We start from the raw sequence: 14,189 nt of genomic DNA, 5'->3' as shown, positions 1-14,189 counted from the left end.
AGTCACAGAAGGGTCTAAGGGACGAGCACAGGAGGCAGAAATCCCAGGAGATAAAAAGCAAAGCAGCTACCAGAACTCAAAAACAACAAAATTATCACTAGGTATGGTAATGGTCAGACTCTTATCTATCAGCCACTAGTTACCTGATGACCTGGTTGCATTCATTTTATTTGAAGTCGAACCATTGGGCACAGAGCTCCACCCTGGCCCCTTGTTATTCTCAGCCACCATGTCCTGTCTGCCAGACTCAGCACCTTCCCTGCACTTGAACCCAGACAGTACACTTCAAACCATTTCAACCTAGGAGGCAGATCTCATTGTAAGATCTTCTTCCTGGAGGTTTCCTATCCCTTTAATCTGGCAGTGCTTTCCCAAATCCCTAGGGTTTAGTAGTGAGTGAATGGGGACAGAGGCACAGGTTAATTTTTTAAAAGTTTGGCAAAGAAAAGGAAGTAGCGTGGTGCTTGCTTTTCCTTAGCCGTAGTTACTCTATTACTCTCCTCTTTTTCAGGAAAAGTGTTCCTTCCAGGTTCACGTTACTGCACATCTACTATGCAGAAGGGGCTTTGTATCAGGAGTGCCCGAGGAGGAATATGTACAGAGAAACACGAGATATGACTCCTGTCCTAAAATGCAGAGTCAGTGATAGCTGATAGTGACAAGCATTTCCAGCCCCATAAAGAATGTTTTTGAGTATTAAATCTACCAATGAGCATAGTTACTTCATCTTTTATTTAGTAGCAGGTGCCTTTTTTTTTCCTGAATGTCATCTGATACCACAATTTTTATTCTAGGCTATTCACATAGCTTTACACTGGGATGAAAATACTGACGTGATCACAGGATTAAAGCAGAAAACTTTCTATGGAAGACCCAACTGGAACAATGAGTTCCGGCAGATAGCCTACCATCACCCCAGGTAAGAGACTCCCTTCACCTCTGCTTGCTGAGCGCCTCCCTGGAGAGACAAACGGTTGCGGAAATGCCAGGCTATTGGGCACAAGCCGGTTAATGTGCAGCAATGGGCATCCTGTTTAGAGATAAAACATCGACCTTACAAACAGTGGTCGTGGTATTTCGGGAACCACGATCTCTGCTTGACGGGTTTATATCATCTGACAATTAGCAATTACGTTGAAACTGTCACACCGAAACTCAGTTAAAGATAGTGTTTCTTAAACTACCTATGTTTTCAAGAAAACTCTGGTGAACAGGTGATCTGTAATCACCCGACTGGAGAATTCACTTATGTCCAACTGTAAGCGGTACGTAGCATGTCTGGCAAAGCAGACAGAAAATGTTATTAGAAAATGTTATAAAAGCAGGCCTTTGGGCTCGGTGGGTAAAGACCAGGATCTGAGCCCAAGTGCCTGGGTGTACACCCTGGCTCTGGCCTTACCACCAGTTCACCTGGACAGGTGATTTATCCTGCCACTGACTTAGTCTCCTTCTCTGGAAACCGCAGACAATAATAGTGCTTACCTCCTATGCTTCTGTGAATATGCATAATGTGCCTAAAACAGACTTTGAATTCAGTAAATGTTAGCTGCTATCATTATTCTTATTCCAATTATTACTATACTTATTATCATTATATAATAAACTTGCATGTAGAAGAGGAAGAGCATTTGTTCTGGGACCATAAAGCGGGAGTGAAGGCTGTGCTTTCTGATTCTAGATGTTACTGGCTGTGTAACATTAGTTTGTTCAAGCTTTTGGGCTCCATCATAAAATGTGGACGATACCATGCAGTCATTGTTGCTTTTATAATTTAAAAAAACAAACAAACAAACAGCATGTTGAAGTCCGCGGTAAAGTACAAAGCACTAATGCAAACATTTATCATTGTTATTATGTGTCCTCTATGTCAGTCTTTGTTTTGAATCTCCATCATCTATGGCTCTTGAAAGTCAGTATGCCCTAATATTGTTTTTGTTTAAAGAATACTTTCCATAGTTGAGCAAAGACCTGAAGGAAGCAAGGCAGTGTGCCACGTGGACAACTGGGAAAGAGAAAGGCAGCACGTGCCAAGGCCCTGAGATAGGAGACACTGTTCCTGGCATGATCTAAGAGGCCAGTGAGATTGGAACAGTGGATGAGAGGGAGAGTAGCAGGAGAAGGCATGTAGGAGAAGTAACTGGGGAACAGTTACACGTCATTATAAGACTGTAGATTTTATTCTGAGAAGGGAAACCACTAAAAGGTTTGAGCAGAAGAGTGACATGATCGATCTTGTGTTTAACGGGATCGCTTCTGGCTGCTGTGAGAGAATAGATGGTAAGGGTTCTAAGGCAGACGTGAAGAGACCAGCAAGGAGAGTAGTGGTGGAAGCTTGATTAGGAGCAGTGGAGGTGTTGAGAAGCAATTCGATTCTGGTTATTTTTTGAAGGTGGAGCTGACATGACACGCTGATGGTTTGGGTGGAAGGCAGGCATGGCTCAAGTTAGAACGGACTTACCAATTAAGGATATGTGGATGACTGCAAAAAGAGAAGTTGGCAGGCACTGGATATCAGGAGGTTCCATTTTTTTTGATATGTTTAGCTTAAGATGTCTGCTATGCATCCAAGTTCAAATGTTGAGTAGGCAGATGAATACGAGTCTGGAGTGTAGAGGGAAGTTCAGGCTGGAGATACACATTTAGGAGGTATCAGCATTGGGAGGTGTCAGCATATAAAATGTGTTTGGCACCATGAAAATGGATGAGATCACCAAAGAAGCAAATAGAGATTGACAGGAGTTCCAAGAACCACAATATTTGGGGGATATGGCAATATATTCTCTATTTGCAGGTTACAGACTTTAAATTACTCACAGGTATGTTATTAATCATGTCATTTAGGTCTTCTACACCCTGCCCTTTTTTCTGTCCATTTTATCAGTGTTGAACCATTAAGAGTAAATTAAAATCTACTAGGGCATTTCTGACTATTCCCTAATGCCTGTGATTTCCCTATTGTCCTGCCATCTCTCCACTCAGTTCTGGTATTGCCACTTTATGGTCTTCCTTCATAGTGGTTACTGTTTCATTAAACTTTCTATAATTCTCTAGTATTTTTTATGCTCTATGGAATGAAAACTTCTCTGGTGAATATTATTCATCTTTTAGCCAGTTTAGCTGCTCTTTTTTTTGCATTTTTTTCTTATATTCTCATTGTGTCACAACTATTCCACTTTCTTTTATATTGTCATTGAATTTGTTAGATTTCCCTGGGGTCTGACGGAGGTTTGGTGAGAAGGGAGGTGTGGAAGGAGTGACCAGGTAGCATCCAAAGTTCATCACCCATGCAATTCCAGTGGCCTCTTTCTTGTGAATTCTCTCCAACTTAACATGCCCCATGCGCTCGGATTCTCCTGTCAACCCTTTCTACAGCCTGTGCCCCGGCAACCTGCCCGAGAAAACCTGGACCTAAAACAAGGGTGTTCCCTGTGCAGTCTCTGGACTCCTGACCACACCACATTCACACCAGCTCAGGGCAGAGAGAGTTGGAAGGCGTGCTTGTGGGGACTTATTCTTGACCTTGGATTGTCCTGAGAGTAAAAGACTTCTGAGAAAGGCCAAGAAAAGCTTAACGTTTGCCTTCAGGGTTGAGGGAAGGAGGGAGGGAACCAGCTGTACAATCACTTTCCCCGTACGGCTCGGCCTCAGATGACCTTTAGGTCGGCCTCAGATGACCTTTAAGAGCCAGCCAACCCCATAGCAAGTGGCCTTGGGACTCTCCAGGCACCACTCCTGAAACCCACTTGCTCCATTTTGCCTCTTGCCTTGACTCTTGCTGACACTTAGCCTAGAATTCAGTTCTGACGCCCTATCTTCCCTCCAAATATGGTACTTTGAACCCCTCCTGGCTTCTGGAGTTTGAGAATCTGGTTTCTCTGGGCTCCCTTCCCAACACCCAGTCCTGGCTCCGGGACCCCCAGCCGGCCTCCTCTGAGCCCTGGAAGTCATCACCCTTCATCTCACAACCATAGGGTATTTGTCCACAGGCAGAGCCTGGATCGTTTTATCTGTGGTTTCCTTCAAAAAAAAATTATAGGCAGAAAACTAATAAAATGCTACAAGTTCACATGTTATAGCCACATCAGGCTTTTTATTGCTATTTTCTCCTTTTGGGAAAAAAAAATATAGTCATCTAATAAATGTATTATACTCAGTTTTCAATGATCGTGGGATGAATATTCCTATGTTGCAGGCTTTTGATGCAGATATATCTTGATTTTAAGTTCTTATAGATAGGATCACTCTTTATTATGATTTTCCTTTATTGACACCTCACATTGTATTAGGTTGGTACAAAAGTAACTGCAGTTTAAAAGGTTAAAAATAATTGCAAAAACCGCAATTACCTTTGCACCAAGCTAATATTTGTTTATTTTTGTTATACATGAAATTCGCAGCCCAGTGGGGAAAGCCTTTTAAGCCAAACCATTTAATTATCTCCCTTCCCCAGGAAAGATGTGAGCCAGAAGCACAGCATCAAGAGACAGAGAATGCAACTGAGTTTGCATAAACTCTGCCCCCAGAATTATGTTGCGTAGCGCTGAGAAGTGAGTCTGTCCAATTTTGCAGAGAGTAAGGAACAGTGAACAGTTGGAAGATAGGAACACGACATGGGTGTGACTTTTCTTGTTGCCCCTGTGAGGAGTGTGTTCATTCCTTTTCAGAAGCCACAAGCAACATTTACTATGTCAACGTACTTAAAGCCCAGCTGAAATTTTTAGGACAGTAGGGATGTAAACTCTCTTCAATATGGAGGACTTCATCTCTTAGAGAGTAGAAGAGGCCACCAAGGCTTGGATGTCACAGACGCAAGCCTCTACAGCTTACTTCGTAGGCCCAAATTTTGAAAACGGCGTATTTCAAATAGCCTTAGACTCTAGAGTACAGCAACTTGTTCTATAGCTTCAACTATCAATGTCATTAATATTAGACACATGTAGGCAGAGCTCAATTATCATTTTGTCCCTGGAATGCCAACTCCCTGGGAACAGAAGAGTCACCGATCAAGAGCTTAGCACCACCCTCCCAAAAGACTTTTAAAGTGACCTCCTTAAAATAATTTTGTTTTCCGCTGTGCAAAAGAAGATTTATGTTTAATGAAGCTTTTAATGAAGAAATCTCGGAAAGAGAATGCCAATAAAATCTAATTTTTAAACAAGAAAATTTAATATGGAGAAGTATTTCAATATCCTGGCCTTTGTCCAGATATAGATGAAACACACAATCCAATTATGGTTCTGCACAAAGGACAAAGTAACATTAATTTTCCTCAAGATGGTTATTAAAGAGATAAACAGTATGTTTTCCCCTGATTATGTCAAGGATGCGTTTGTTCCCAAGCCTACTTGGCTAGTCTTACAAGGTAGGTCTGTCATTAGCTCGTATCTTTTGGCAAAGTTAGGTCAGAAAGAATTGGTGGGTTTGTTAGTGGCCTCAAAAGAGTTTCTTTGTTCTTGAGGACCTTTGAAGTGGGCTCTCAACCATTTCTATTCATCAGCGAGAAGCCAAGGATTCTCAGGGCTTACTCTTTTAAAAACATTTACCTGTTTGCTCAAAGCTGGAGTTTGTTCTTGTTCTAAAAAGAAGGAGGTAAATCAAAAGAATAAAGGGAAGAGGGGCAAAAATATTTTTTTTTATAGAACATGAAAAACAGCACCAAAAATAAAGCTTGAAGAGAAGCAGATCAAAGAGAATAGTGCAAGCTATAAAGGCACCAGAAAATTGCAAAAATAACAGTAATAGAGAAACAAATTGATGGACATCAAAATGAATACAAATAAGGAATGGAGAAGAAAAAAATTAAACAGATCAAAGACTGAAAGTTGAAAATGGCAAAGTGTATTCTGTTGTTATTATTTACAATTAATTTTCATAATTATATCAGCTGTATTACAAAAACACAAGTGTAGTTTGAAAAGAAGATCAACAAATAGTAAGTGGAAGTATAAAAAGTAAGTCTTTGATATGCCCCAAATCGCATGCACGTCACAACTGCTATGCTCTGCTTAGTTTAGACAAGCATAGAAAAGTCCTCTAAAACAATGGAAGTTATTCTCCCAATTAAAATAGAGTAGATTTACTAAATACATCTTACTAATCTATGGAAAAGTGTATCTTAAAGAACAATGGAAGCTGTATTTCATTTTTTGTAAACAGTCTCAATATGTTCCCAAGCTTTAGACAGATATTCAGAAAATCAGCAAATCGTTTCCAAGAAGGTAGACAGAACGAAAATAAATATATTTTTGTCACACCTAGCTACTTTTTTGATAAACGCACATTGTGCACATACTCAGCCTTCTGGATGTATGGATCAGTTGTTTTTAATTAATTGAACAAAATGATTTTCCAGAAGACTCCAATCTTTGATCTTACACTTCACATATTTACAGTTTGCCACTTTCGACTTATCTACTAATAACTTCACCATGCCTTGTAGGCGGGAAACTTTATGTAATTAATTACCATAAAAACTTTGAAGAGGTGGCCATTTTTTCATAACTTCAATAGAAATGTTTCTTTTATCCGGAAGGAAAAAATAAAGAGTAAAAGAATACTACCATTTGTTAGAACAGTTCAGCCCGACCCAATAATAAGGAAGGTGCTGACCACATGACTGGGAGCCCCAGTCCATATTGTATGAATGTATTTTAGACCACCCATTGTTTCCAGAATGTAAAAATACCTTTATACTAAATTGAGTACATGTGTCCATCTGGTAGCACATTTGCTGTGTGCACACCCTCCACTTCTCATTTGTACGTGCATATGTGCAAAATGGTTTTAAATGATATTTTTAAGAAATTAACATTCTGATTATAGCCTACAAGGCCCTCTGTCTAACAGGATATCCTACACATTCATTATATGACTAAAATGTTCAGAATACTCAAAGAAATAGACTTAAATGGAAATTCCACAAATGATAGCTGCATGAGAAAAATAACGCCACCATAAACTTATGACTGGCATATTGTTAGCATATTGAAATAATGCCTTTCCACCAGAGGATACCAACTCTCCACTTATAATCAAATAGAAAGATTCAAGGAAATCTACCGGCACTACTCCATTTGTGGTAGGTGGGATTAGGGAGGTGAGTGAGCCCAAGGTCGATTTATCATTGCTCTGCAAAGTTTCTTTGGGGATATGATCTATCAAATCATTAGATATGGCAAAAATATTAGATAATTTCTGTATGAAGGTGTGTATATTTCAGTGTTTTATCAGAGTGGGGAGGGGACAGGATAGGCAGGAAAATGGCTCAGCCGTTTCCGGGGATCCAATGCTACAAGTCAACTACTTTCCTTTCTCTCTGCTCTTTGACGATGACACCCTCAAAGACAACATTCTTATCTATGCTCCTGACAGCCAAGCACAGTGACCAGCCTCAGCAAGTTGGCGGACAGTGAGAAGGATGAGGAGCTGGGACAAGAGTCCTAACTCTTGACAGGGAAGACGGAGTCTGTGCGAAGAGGGCAGAAGTGCCACAGCAATGAGGAAGCTGTCAGGGAGGGCTGCCTGTAGGTCCTAACAAACAACAGAGTAATTAGGATGCACAGAAAACTACAGAGCAGGTTGCTGCCCATCAGTTGCAAGATGGGTTAAAAAAAATAAATAAATAAAAAACTGGTCCACACAATTGTCGTCCGTGGTTATGAAAAAGAAGATGTTGTACGAAATATAATTATGTGAGGAATCATTTGGAGGCATTTCTAATGAAAAACATTCTTTAGGAAAGATTAACCGGAAGTTGTGTCCGTTGTCTGATACCGAGTTGGCAGCTCTTGTCTTCTCTCAAAACCTTCATAAATCCACGGGAAGCTTCTGTTTATTGATTTTATTTGCAGAGAGCACTCAGGGTATAAAGTAATTTGATTTTTTTTTTAAATGGAGTTTAGGGTCTGCCCCTACAGGGTTATAACTTACCAAGCATAAAAGCCAACACATAAAAACAAACACACAATTTAAAGAGAGAAGGGCTCAAAGCAACAGAACTGGGAATCCAGCAAGATGGTGGAATGACCCCCGGGCGCACCCACTCTCCCTTATGTCTGCGGGACGGAAATCTCCTGGTGGGTGACATTTTCAATGCCTTTCATGCATAGTATTGCTGAACTCTTTTGAAAAACGCCTCAAACCCCACAGAGAAGAGATGATAGTTATTTAGCAAATAAGAGAGGGGGAAAGAGGATTTTCTTTATTGTTTGCCAGAGTTAAATATAATGCTATAATGTTAACCATCTTTGCAGCGTGTGTAAAATTTGTCCCTTTCTCATCAAAGTCAGCAGCTCAAACTGATCAATGCCGCCAACGTCCCTGACCCAAGTCCTCCTGCGTGTGCCAACTCGGCAGGCTGTAAACTGAAGAGTAATGCCTCGTGTTTTTATATTTCTGTTACAGAGGAACTTTTTTTTAAAAGCAATCGTGGGTAATTAAACTTTATAGAAGGATTTTTTTCTTTACCAACCCCATTAGGGTTCTGTTGCACTTGTCCACTGCCTCATAAAAAAAAAAAAAAAAAGACAATGCTGCTGCATCTGTGCCTTCACCACTTTGTATGGATTCTCAGCTCCATGATTCACAGTTCGCATTTGTGACCCAAAATCACTGTACTTGAAATCACAAATGCAAGGAGGGTAAGCAAGTCAAGCAAAAGTGCCGTGTGCGGGAACAGGAATGCACAAACGCTAGCGAAGGACTGGCCTTTCAGCTTTAGCGGAAGACACACAATGAATGGCTTCTGTGAGACTCTGGTGATTGCATGACCATGACAGGCACACGAATACAGAAAAGTGTGTACTTAGCTGTGCTGTGTAATAGCCACAACTTCAAAAGAAGCAAGGTCGCTGTGAACTGCTGGGGACGCCAGTGGTACACCTGGCAGCCAGCGATCAGAAGCCTTTGAAATGGAGTCTTCAAGGCAGAGCATCAAAGAGCATCCCCAGCTTCTGTAAGCAGTCACTGTGGCTGCAGATGGAGGGGCAATCTCGGCCTGTTGGGAACGGGCCAGTGGGCAATCTCTTTGGTGACACCTACACTAATGGAAAAATATCACCACCCATAACAGCATCTTTGAACCTAGCTGCAAGGGTACCTCTGGGCCTCAGACACGGAGCCAAGCTGTGACTCCTCACTGGGAAAGATTTTGCCTGACCCATCGATCATTGCACACATTTCAATCCAGAATTCAGAAAGCCTCGTGATAGAGTTCATCCAGGAAACCTGGAATCATCTCTGGGTTACAGCCTACATCACATCTCTATTCAGTTTCATGGAGCAGGCAGACGTCACGTGGGCTGTAACACAAGCAGCCTGTTACTGAGAGCTCCCCATGTGCCCAGGACAGGGCAGAAAGCTGTACCTGCAGTGTTTTGTCCAATCCTACGGAGGTTCTAGGAGCGAGGTACTACCACTCTCCCCGTTTTATAGTTGAGGACAGGGGAGCTTTGAGGAGATACTTAACACTCCCGAAGTCGTTCAGCAACAAAGTGGTGGGACCAACAGCACTCTTAACCACTGCCTTATATTTCCATAAACACCTTACACTTGTTTCATTAAGTCATAAACTCGTATTTTTCAACGGGAAATATTTTCTGCAAAAGTACTTTCTCGAATTTAGCCATGGGAATGATGTCTTTAAAAATAGTACTTACAGGTTTTAAACATACTGTCATTTGTAAATGAATCCACTTGATAAATTCCTTTGAAGCTAGAGTTTGAAATGTAATTGAATTATCAAATTCGACCATGGATATTGTGGTCCTGGATCACATAATTCAACGTGGATACGATACATGGCAGAGAACCATGTTAATATATAAGCTAAGAAGAACGAGGCCACAGAAGCACTTCCCAACAAAAACCAGGTATGAAGAGGTAGAGGTGGTGGAGTGGGCTAATCCTAGGGTCCGAAGAATTCCTCTAAGACAGTGTTTCTCAAAGCGTGCCTCATATACAAGGTGCTTCAGTACCTTGTGAAAAATTCATCCTTGGACTCGAGCCTGGGAACCTCTAATTTAACAATCTGCCTAGATAACTTTATGCACAGCAAAGTAGGAGAACTTTTGATTTAGACTAGAGTAACTAATTAAGCTTTTGCCAGAGATTGGGAACAGTACAATGCAAGAGAAGGGGAAACGTGGTCTCTATAAGTCCACGTAGAGACTGGCCCCTCCCAGCTTCCAAGACAACCTGAGTCCTATCACCGGTGGTGTTGTTTATGTATAAGAGCTGGTAGTCTTGGTCACAGGATTTGAGCAGCCCTGGGACAGTCACTATAGACAAAGATACCTCTTCAACAATTTTCGGAAATGCCATCATTACAGATGACAACTGTTGGGTGACTACATTTCAGCAATGTCTTTCCCCTTTCCAACTCTTCTATTTGGCCTTCTTTGAAAATTAAAATAATTCCAAGAGGGGAGATAAACTATGTTGCTATGACATGACTATAAATTGTATTATCTATAAAAAGGCAGGATTGAACAAGTTATTAGTAATCATGAACACTTTTAAAACCTTTCTGAATGCATTATCACATTTTGCTTTTAATTAAACATACAATGGTGTCATTATTATCTTTGTTTTGCACATGTGGAGATTGAGGTCCAGTGTCTTGCCCAAGACCACACAGATAATAACCTGCAGAACCATGTGTTCATTCATTCATTCAACAAATGTGCGCTGATTGTCTACTTTATGCCAATAAGAGATGAAGACAACAGACCAGGTTCCTGCTCTCAAGGAACTTACATTCTAGTCACCATCCAAGAGAACACTAATCAAGGTCACGAGACTGAAAATCGAGGCCATCTCACCTCTACAAACTCCCTCCCCAGTCAATGGGCCCACCAGCCTCAATCTTCTTGGCTCCCCCTACCTGGGCGATTCAGGGCATCAGAGGACCCTGAGAACCTGTGAAAGACTGTGGTACTGAAAGTAGGGAAAAAAATCTGAGAAAAAAGGAAGTGAGTGGAGAAAAAGCAACAAATAAAGTTACAACCACAACCACTTCACTGGTTTTTTTCGGTTGGTGCAAAAGTAATTGCGGTTTTTGCAATTATTTTTAACCTTTATAATTACTTTTTTAAGTGTGGTTTTCCAGGACCCATCAGCTCCAAGTCAAGTAGTTGTTTCAGTCTAGTTGTGGAGGGCACAGCTCACAGTGGCCCATGTAGGGATCGAACTGGCAACCTTGGTGTTAAGAGCACCGCGCTCTAACCAACTGAGCTAACCGGCCGCCCCTAAGCTGCAATTACTTTTGCACCAACCTAATATAACTCTAAGCGTCTGGCTAGCTTTGCCCCTTTGTAACACTTTCTTTCCTCTCTTACCTTCACTGCAGCAGCAGCATTGGCGTGTTCTCGTGTGGGCCAAAAGCTCTCTCAAAGACCCTTCAAAGGATGTGCCGCTTATACTCATCAGCCGACCCCAGGGGAGTCCATTTTTATTACAACAAAGAAAGCTTCTAGACATTGGAGATAAAAATGCATGTATTGTGTAAGTGGGTTTGAAATTTTTCCTGTTAAGGGCCAAATAGTAATGATTTTAGGTTCTGTGGACCACGTGGTCTCAGTCACAACTGTTCAGCTCTGCCATTATAATATACAAACAGAGTAGCCACAAACAATACGTCAGTGAATGGGTGTGGTTGTGTTCCAACAAAACTTCATTAATGAGCACTGACATTGATTTTCATATAATTTTCTGATGTCATGAAATAGTCTTCTTTTGATTTGTTTTCAGTGATTTAAAAACGTAGAAGAAATTCTTAGCTCAGAGGTTATCCAAAACCAGATAGTGGACCAGTGGGTAATTTGCTGACCCCTGATACAGAGAATTTTTCCCAGACGTGTTATCATGCTTAACAGTATGGGCATTGTACAACCTGTGTCAGTTTACCACTTAAATAAAACAATGTTTAAAAAATAAATAGAAATAAATAAATAAGTAATAAAAGCCCTTCCTCTGGTCTTGGCATTCTAGTTATTGTTCTTGCAGAAGTCCTGTGCAAAACAAGGTGTCTCCCTACTCTTCCTTCCAATTCTGTACCACTCCTAAGAACATTCAAGCTTCCAGGAAGCTCCTGGACCACTTCTAACCGCTAGATGGCCAAGCTACAGGGTGATTATTTCCTTAGGCAAGCAAACATTTCAACCCTCTAATGTAGTATTTCCTCCAGCTGGAATATCAACAAGAAGTCCTGTGGGGAAGAGCACTGCCAAAACTCTCGCACGGAGGAAGGGACTGGTAAACTGACACATGTTGCACAATTCAACATGGAGACTAGCATGGTGGCTCGGATTATAACCTCCTCTAGAAGTCATTTCAAATTTCCATCACCCTGATGGCAGAGACATCTGCCTTATATCCAAAGCTGATCTTTTCTGCTTAAACGTAAGCTCCTTTGTGCTTTTTCTTTTTTTTTTTTTTTGATCTCTATAGACCTGAGAAATCACTAATGGGGGTTATCTTTCACAAAAATCTTTTATATACTTGAAAATGACAATAAAATCATCCTTTCCCTATCGGTTTTCTAGTCTAAACAACACTGAATTCTTAACCTTTCATCCTAGACATATATTGTAGCCCTTCAATCATTCTTGTTGCTCTTCTTTAAATCCATTTCCATTTCATCACATCCTTTTAAAATGTACTGACTAAAATGAGACATAAGATTCTAATACAAGCATGACTAGTACTAAGTAGATGAGTGATATTTTAGATTTTGTATGCCATATGCTTTTCAATGCAACTAAATTCTGTTTGCCTCTCTATTTTTTCCTCCCTTTCTTCCTTCCTTATGTCTTTCTCACTTTTAACAAATACTTTTTATGACAACATTTTGATCTATGATCATTTTGACACTTATACTCCAATTCACCCTCTGCCTCACAAACATATTGGGATTCTATTTTAAATTAAATACTCCCACTGAGCTAATCTTTCCATACCCTGCAGCTGTCTTACCCCAAAAGTGTTCCCAAAATATTCTTCACATCACCTAGTTTTTTCTACTAGTACTGGGGAATTTTTTTTTTTAATTTTTCTAATATGTCAAAATTGTTTTGAAGTTTAACACCAGAGGCTAAATACTACTATTTAGCTTAGTACTATCTACAGATTTCATTAGTAATATCTAAAACTTTTCTTTAGATTTTTATTCATGGTATTGAATCCAAAGAACTCCACCATTCATTCTTGCCACTACCTGTTAATATAAGCTCTCAATTGGGAAGAGTTCATGATAACTAGCCATTGAGAACAGCACACCACCCGATACTTCCTTAGCTTATAAATAACATGCCATATACAACAGAACAAAACACTTATGGAAATTAAAATAGACCATATTTTACAAATGTTCCTTAATGCATCTTATGCTTAATTCTATTATTCTGTCATAAAAGAGAATTAAACTGCTCTGACATGAGTTGTGTTACAAAATCAGGTAGCCACTTAAACTCTTTTAGGTATTTCTAAATTATAAATTGATCCATTATTTTACTTTATCCTCAGATACTGACATTGATTCTATGATTTTAAAATATACTTTAAGAACAATGTTGGGTATATTCCCTGATGTCTCAAAAATTATTTCTAGTAACTCTGCATTGCAATTTCTCACTATCTTTAAGTAAGTATTGCTTGATGCATATCATTCAAACTCTATTCATTTTAGTTCACCCAATCTTTTTGTGTATTTATTTCCCCACTTAATTTTGATTCAGTCTTTATAACTAGGACTTTCTGCAGTCAAATATGTATATTCCATCTTTACTTTAGCAGGAAAATGAAATACATTTAAAGATTTCCTCTTGTTTGTATTCAATTATTACTTTTCTTTCCCTTTATATTTGATAATAAAGTGCACTCTTTAGTCAACTAATTTTGTCTAATAAATGGGAATATACTTGTCCTTAAAAGCGGATTTCAATCTCTGTACATTTGTCTCAATTTTCTTATAAACCTAAAACTGTTCTAAAAAATAATAATAATAAAGTCTTTTTAAAAAACAGATTTTGCTGCATCTTTAAAAATCTCTGCTGTTTGCATCCACTTTTTAGTTTTGAACTTTAGGCTACTTCCATACATACTGTGTAGAATCTGACCTATTCAAATAGAAAAAAATTCAAAATGTTAGATTTCTTTAAGCCGCAACAACCAAATAGAAAATGGGATTTAAA

General features: G+C 39.7%; 1 protein-coding gene across 2 annotated transcripts in view; it reads left to right on the top strand.

Annotated features, from left to right (window-relative positions):
- NOX3 (NADPH oxidase 3) overlaps positions 1-13,899 on the top strand; it is a 59,718-nt gene extending 45,819 nt beyond the window's left edge. For both annotated transcript variants that reach the window (XM_033096217.1, XM_033096207.1), the window contains 2 exons: positions 795-919; positions 11,348-13,899. In XM_033096217.1, coding sequence (XP_032952108.1) covers positions 795-919; positions 11,348-11,474 — 252 coding nt within the window. In that variant the 3' untranslated portion in view covers positions 11,475-13,899. The remainder of the gene's footprint in view (positions 1-794; positions 920-11,347) is intronic.
- The last annotated feature ends 290 nt before the right edge of the window (positions 13,900-14,189 follow it).

Source organism: Rhinolophus ferrumequinum, chromosome 3, assembly GCF_004115265.2.
Source record: "Rhinolophus ferrumequinum isolate MPI-CBG mRhiFer1 chromosome 3, mRhiFer1_v1.p, whole genome shotgun sequence".
Taxonomy (NCBI): Eukaryota; Metazoa; Chordata; class Mammalia; order Chiroptera; family Rhinolophidae; genus Rhinolophus; species Rhinolophus ferrumequinum.
Note: the sequence above shows the minus strand (reverse complement) of the source record. Positions and strands in the feature narration are given on the sequence as shown.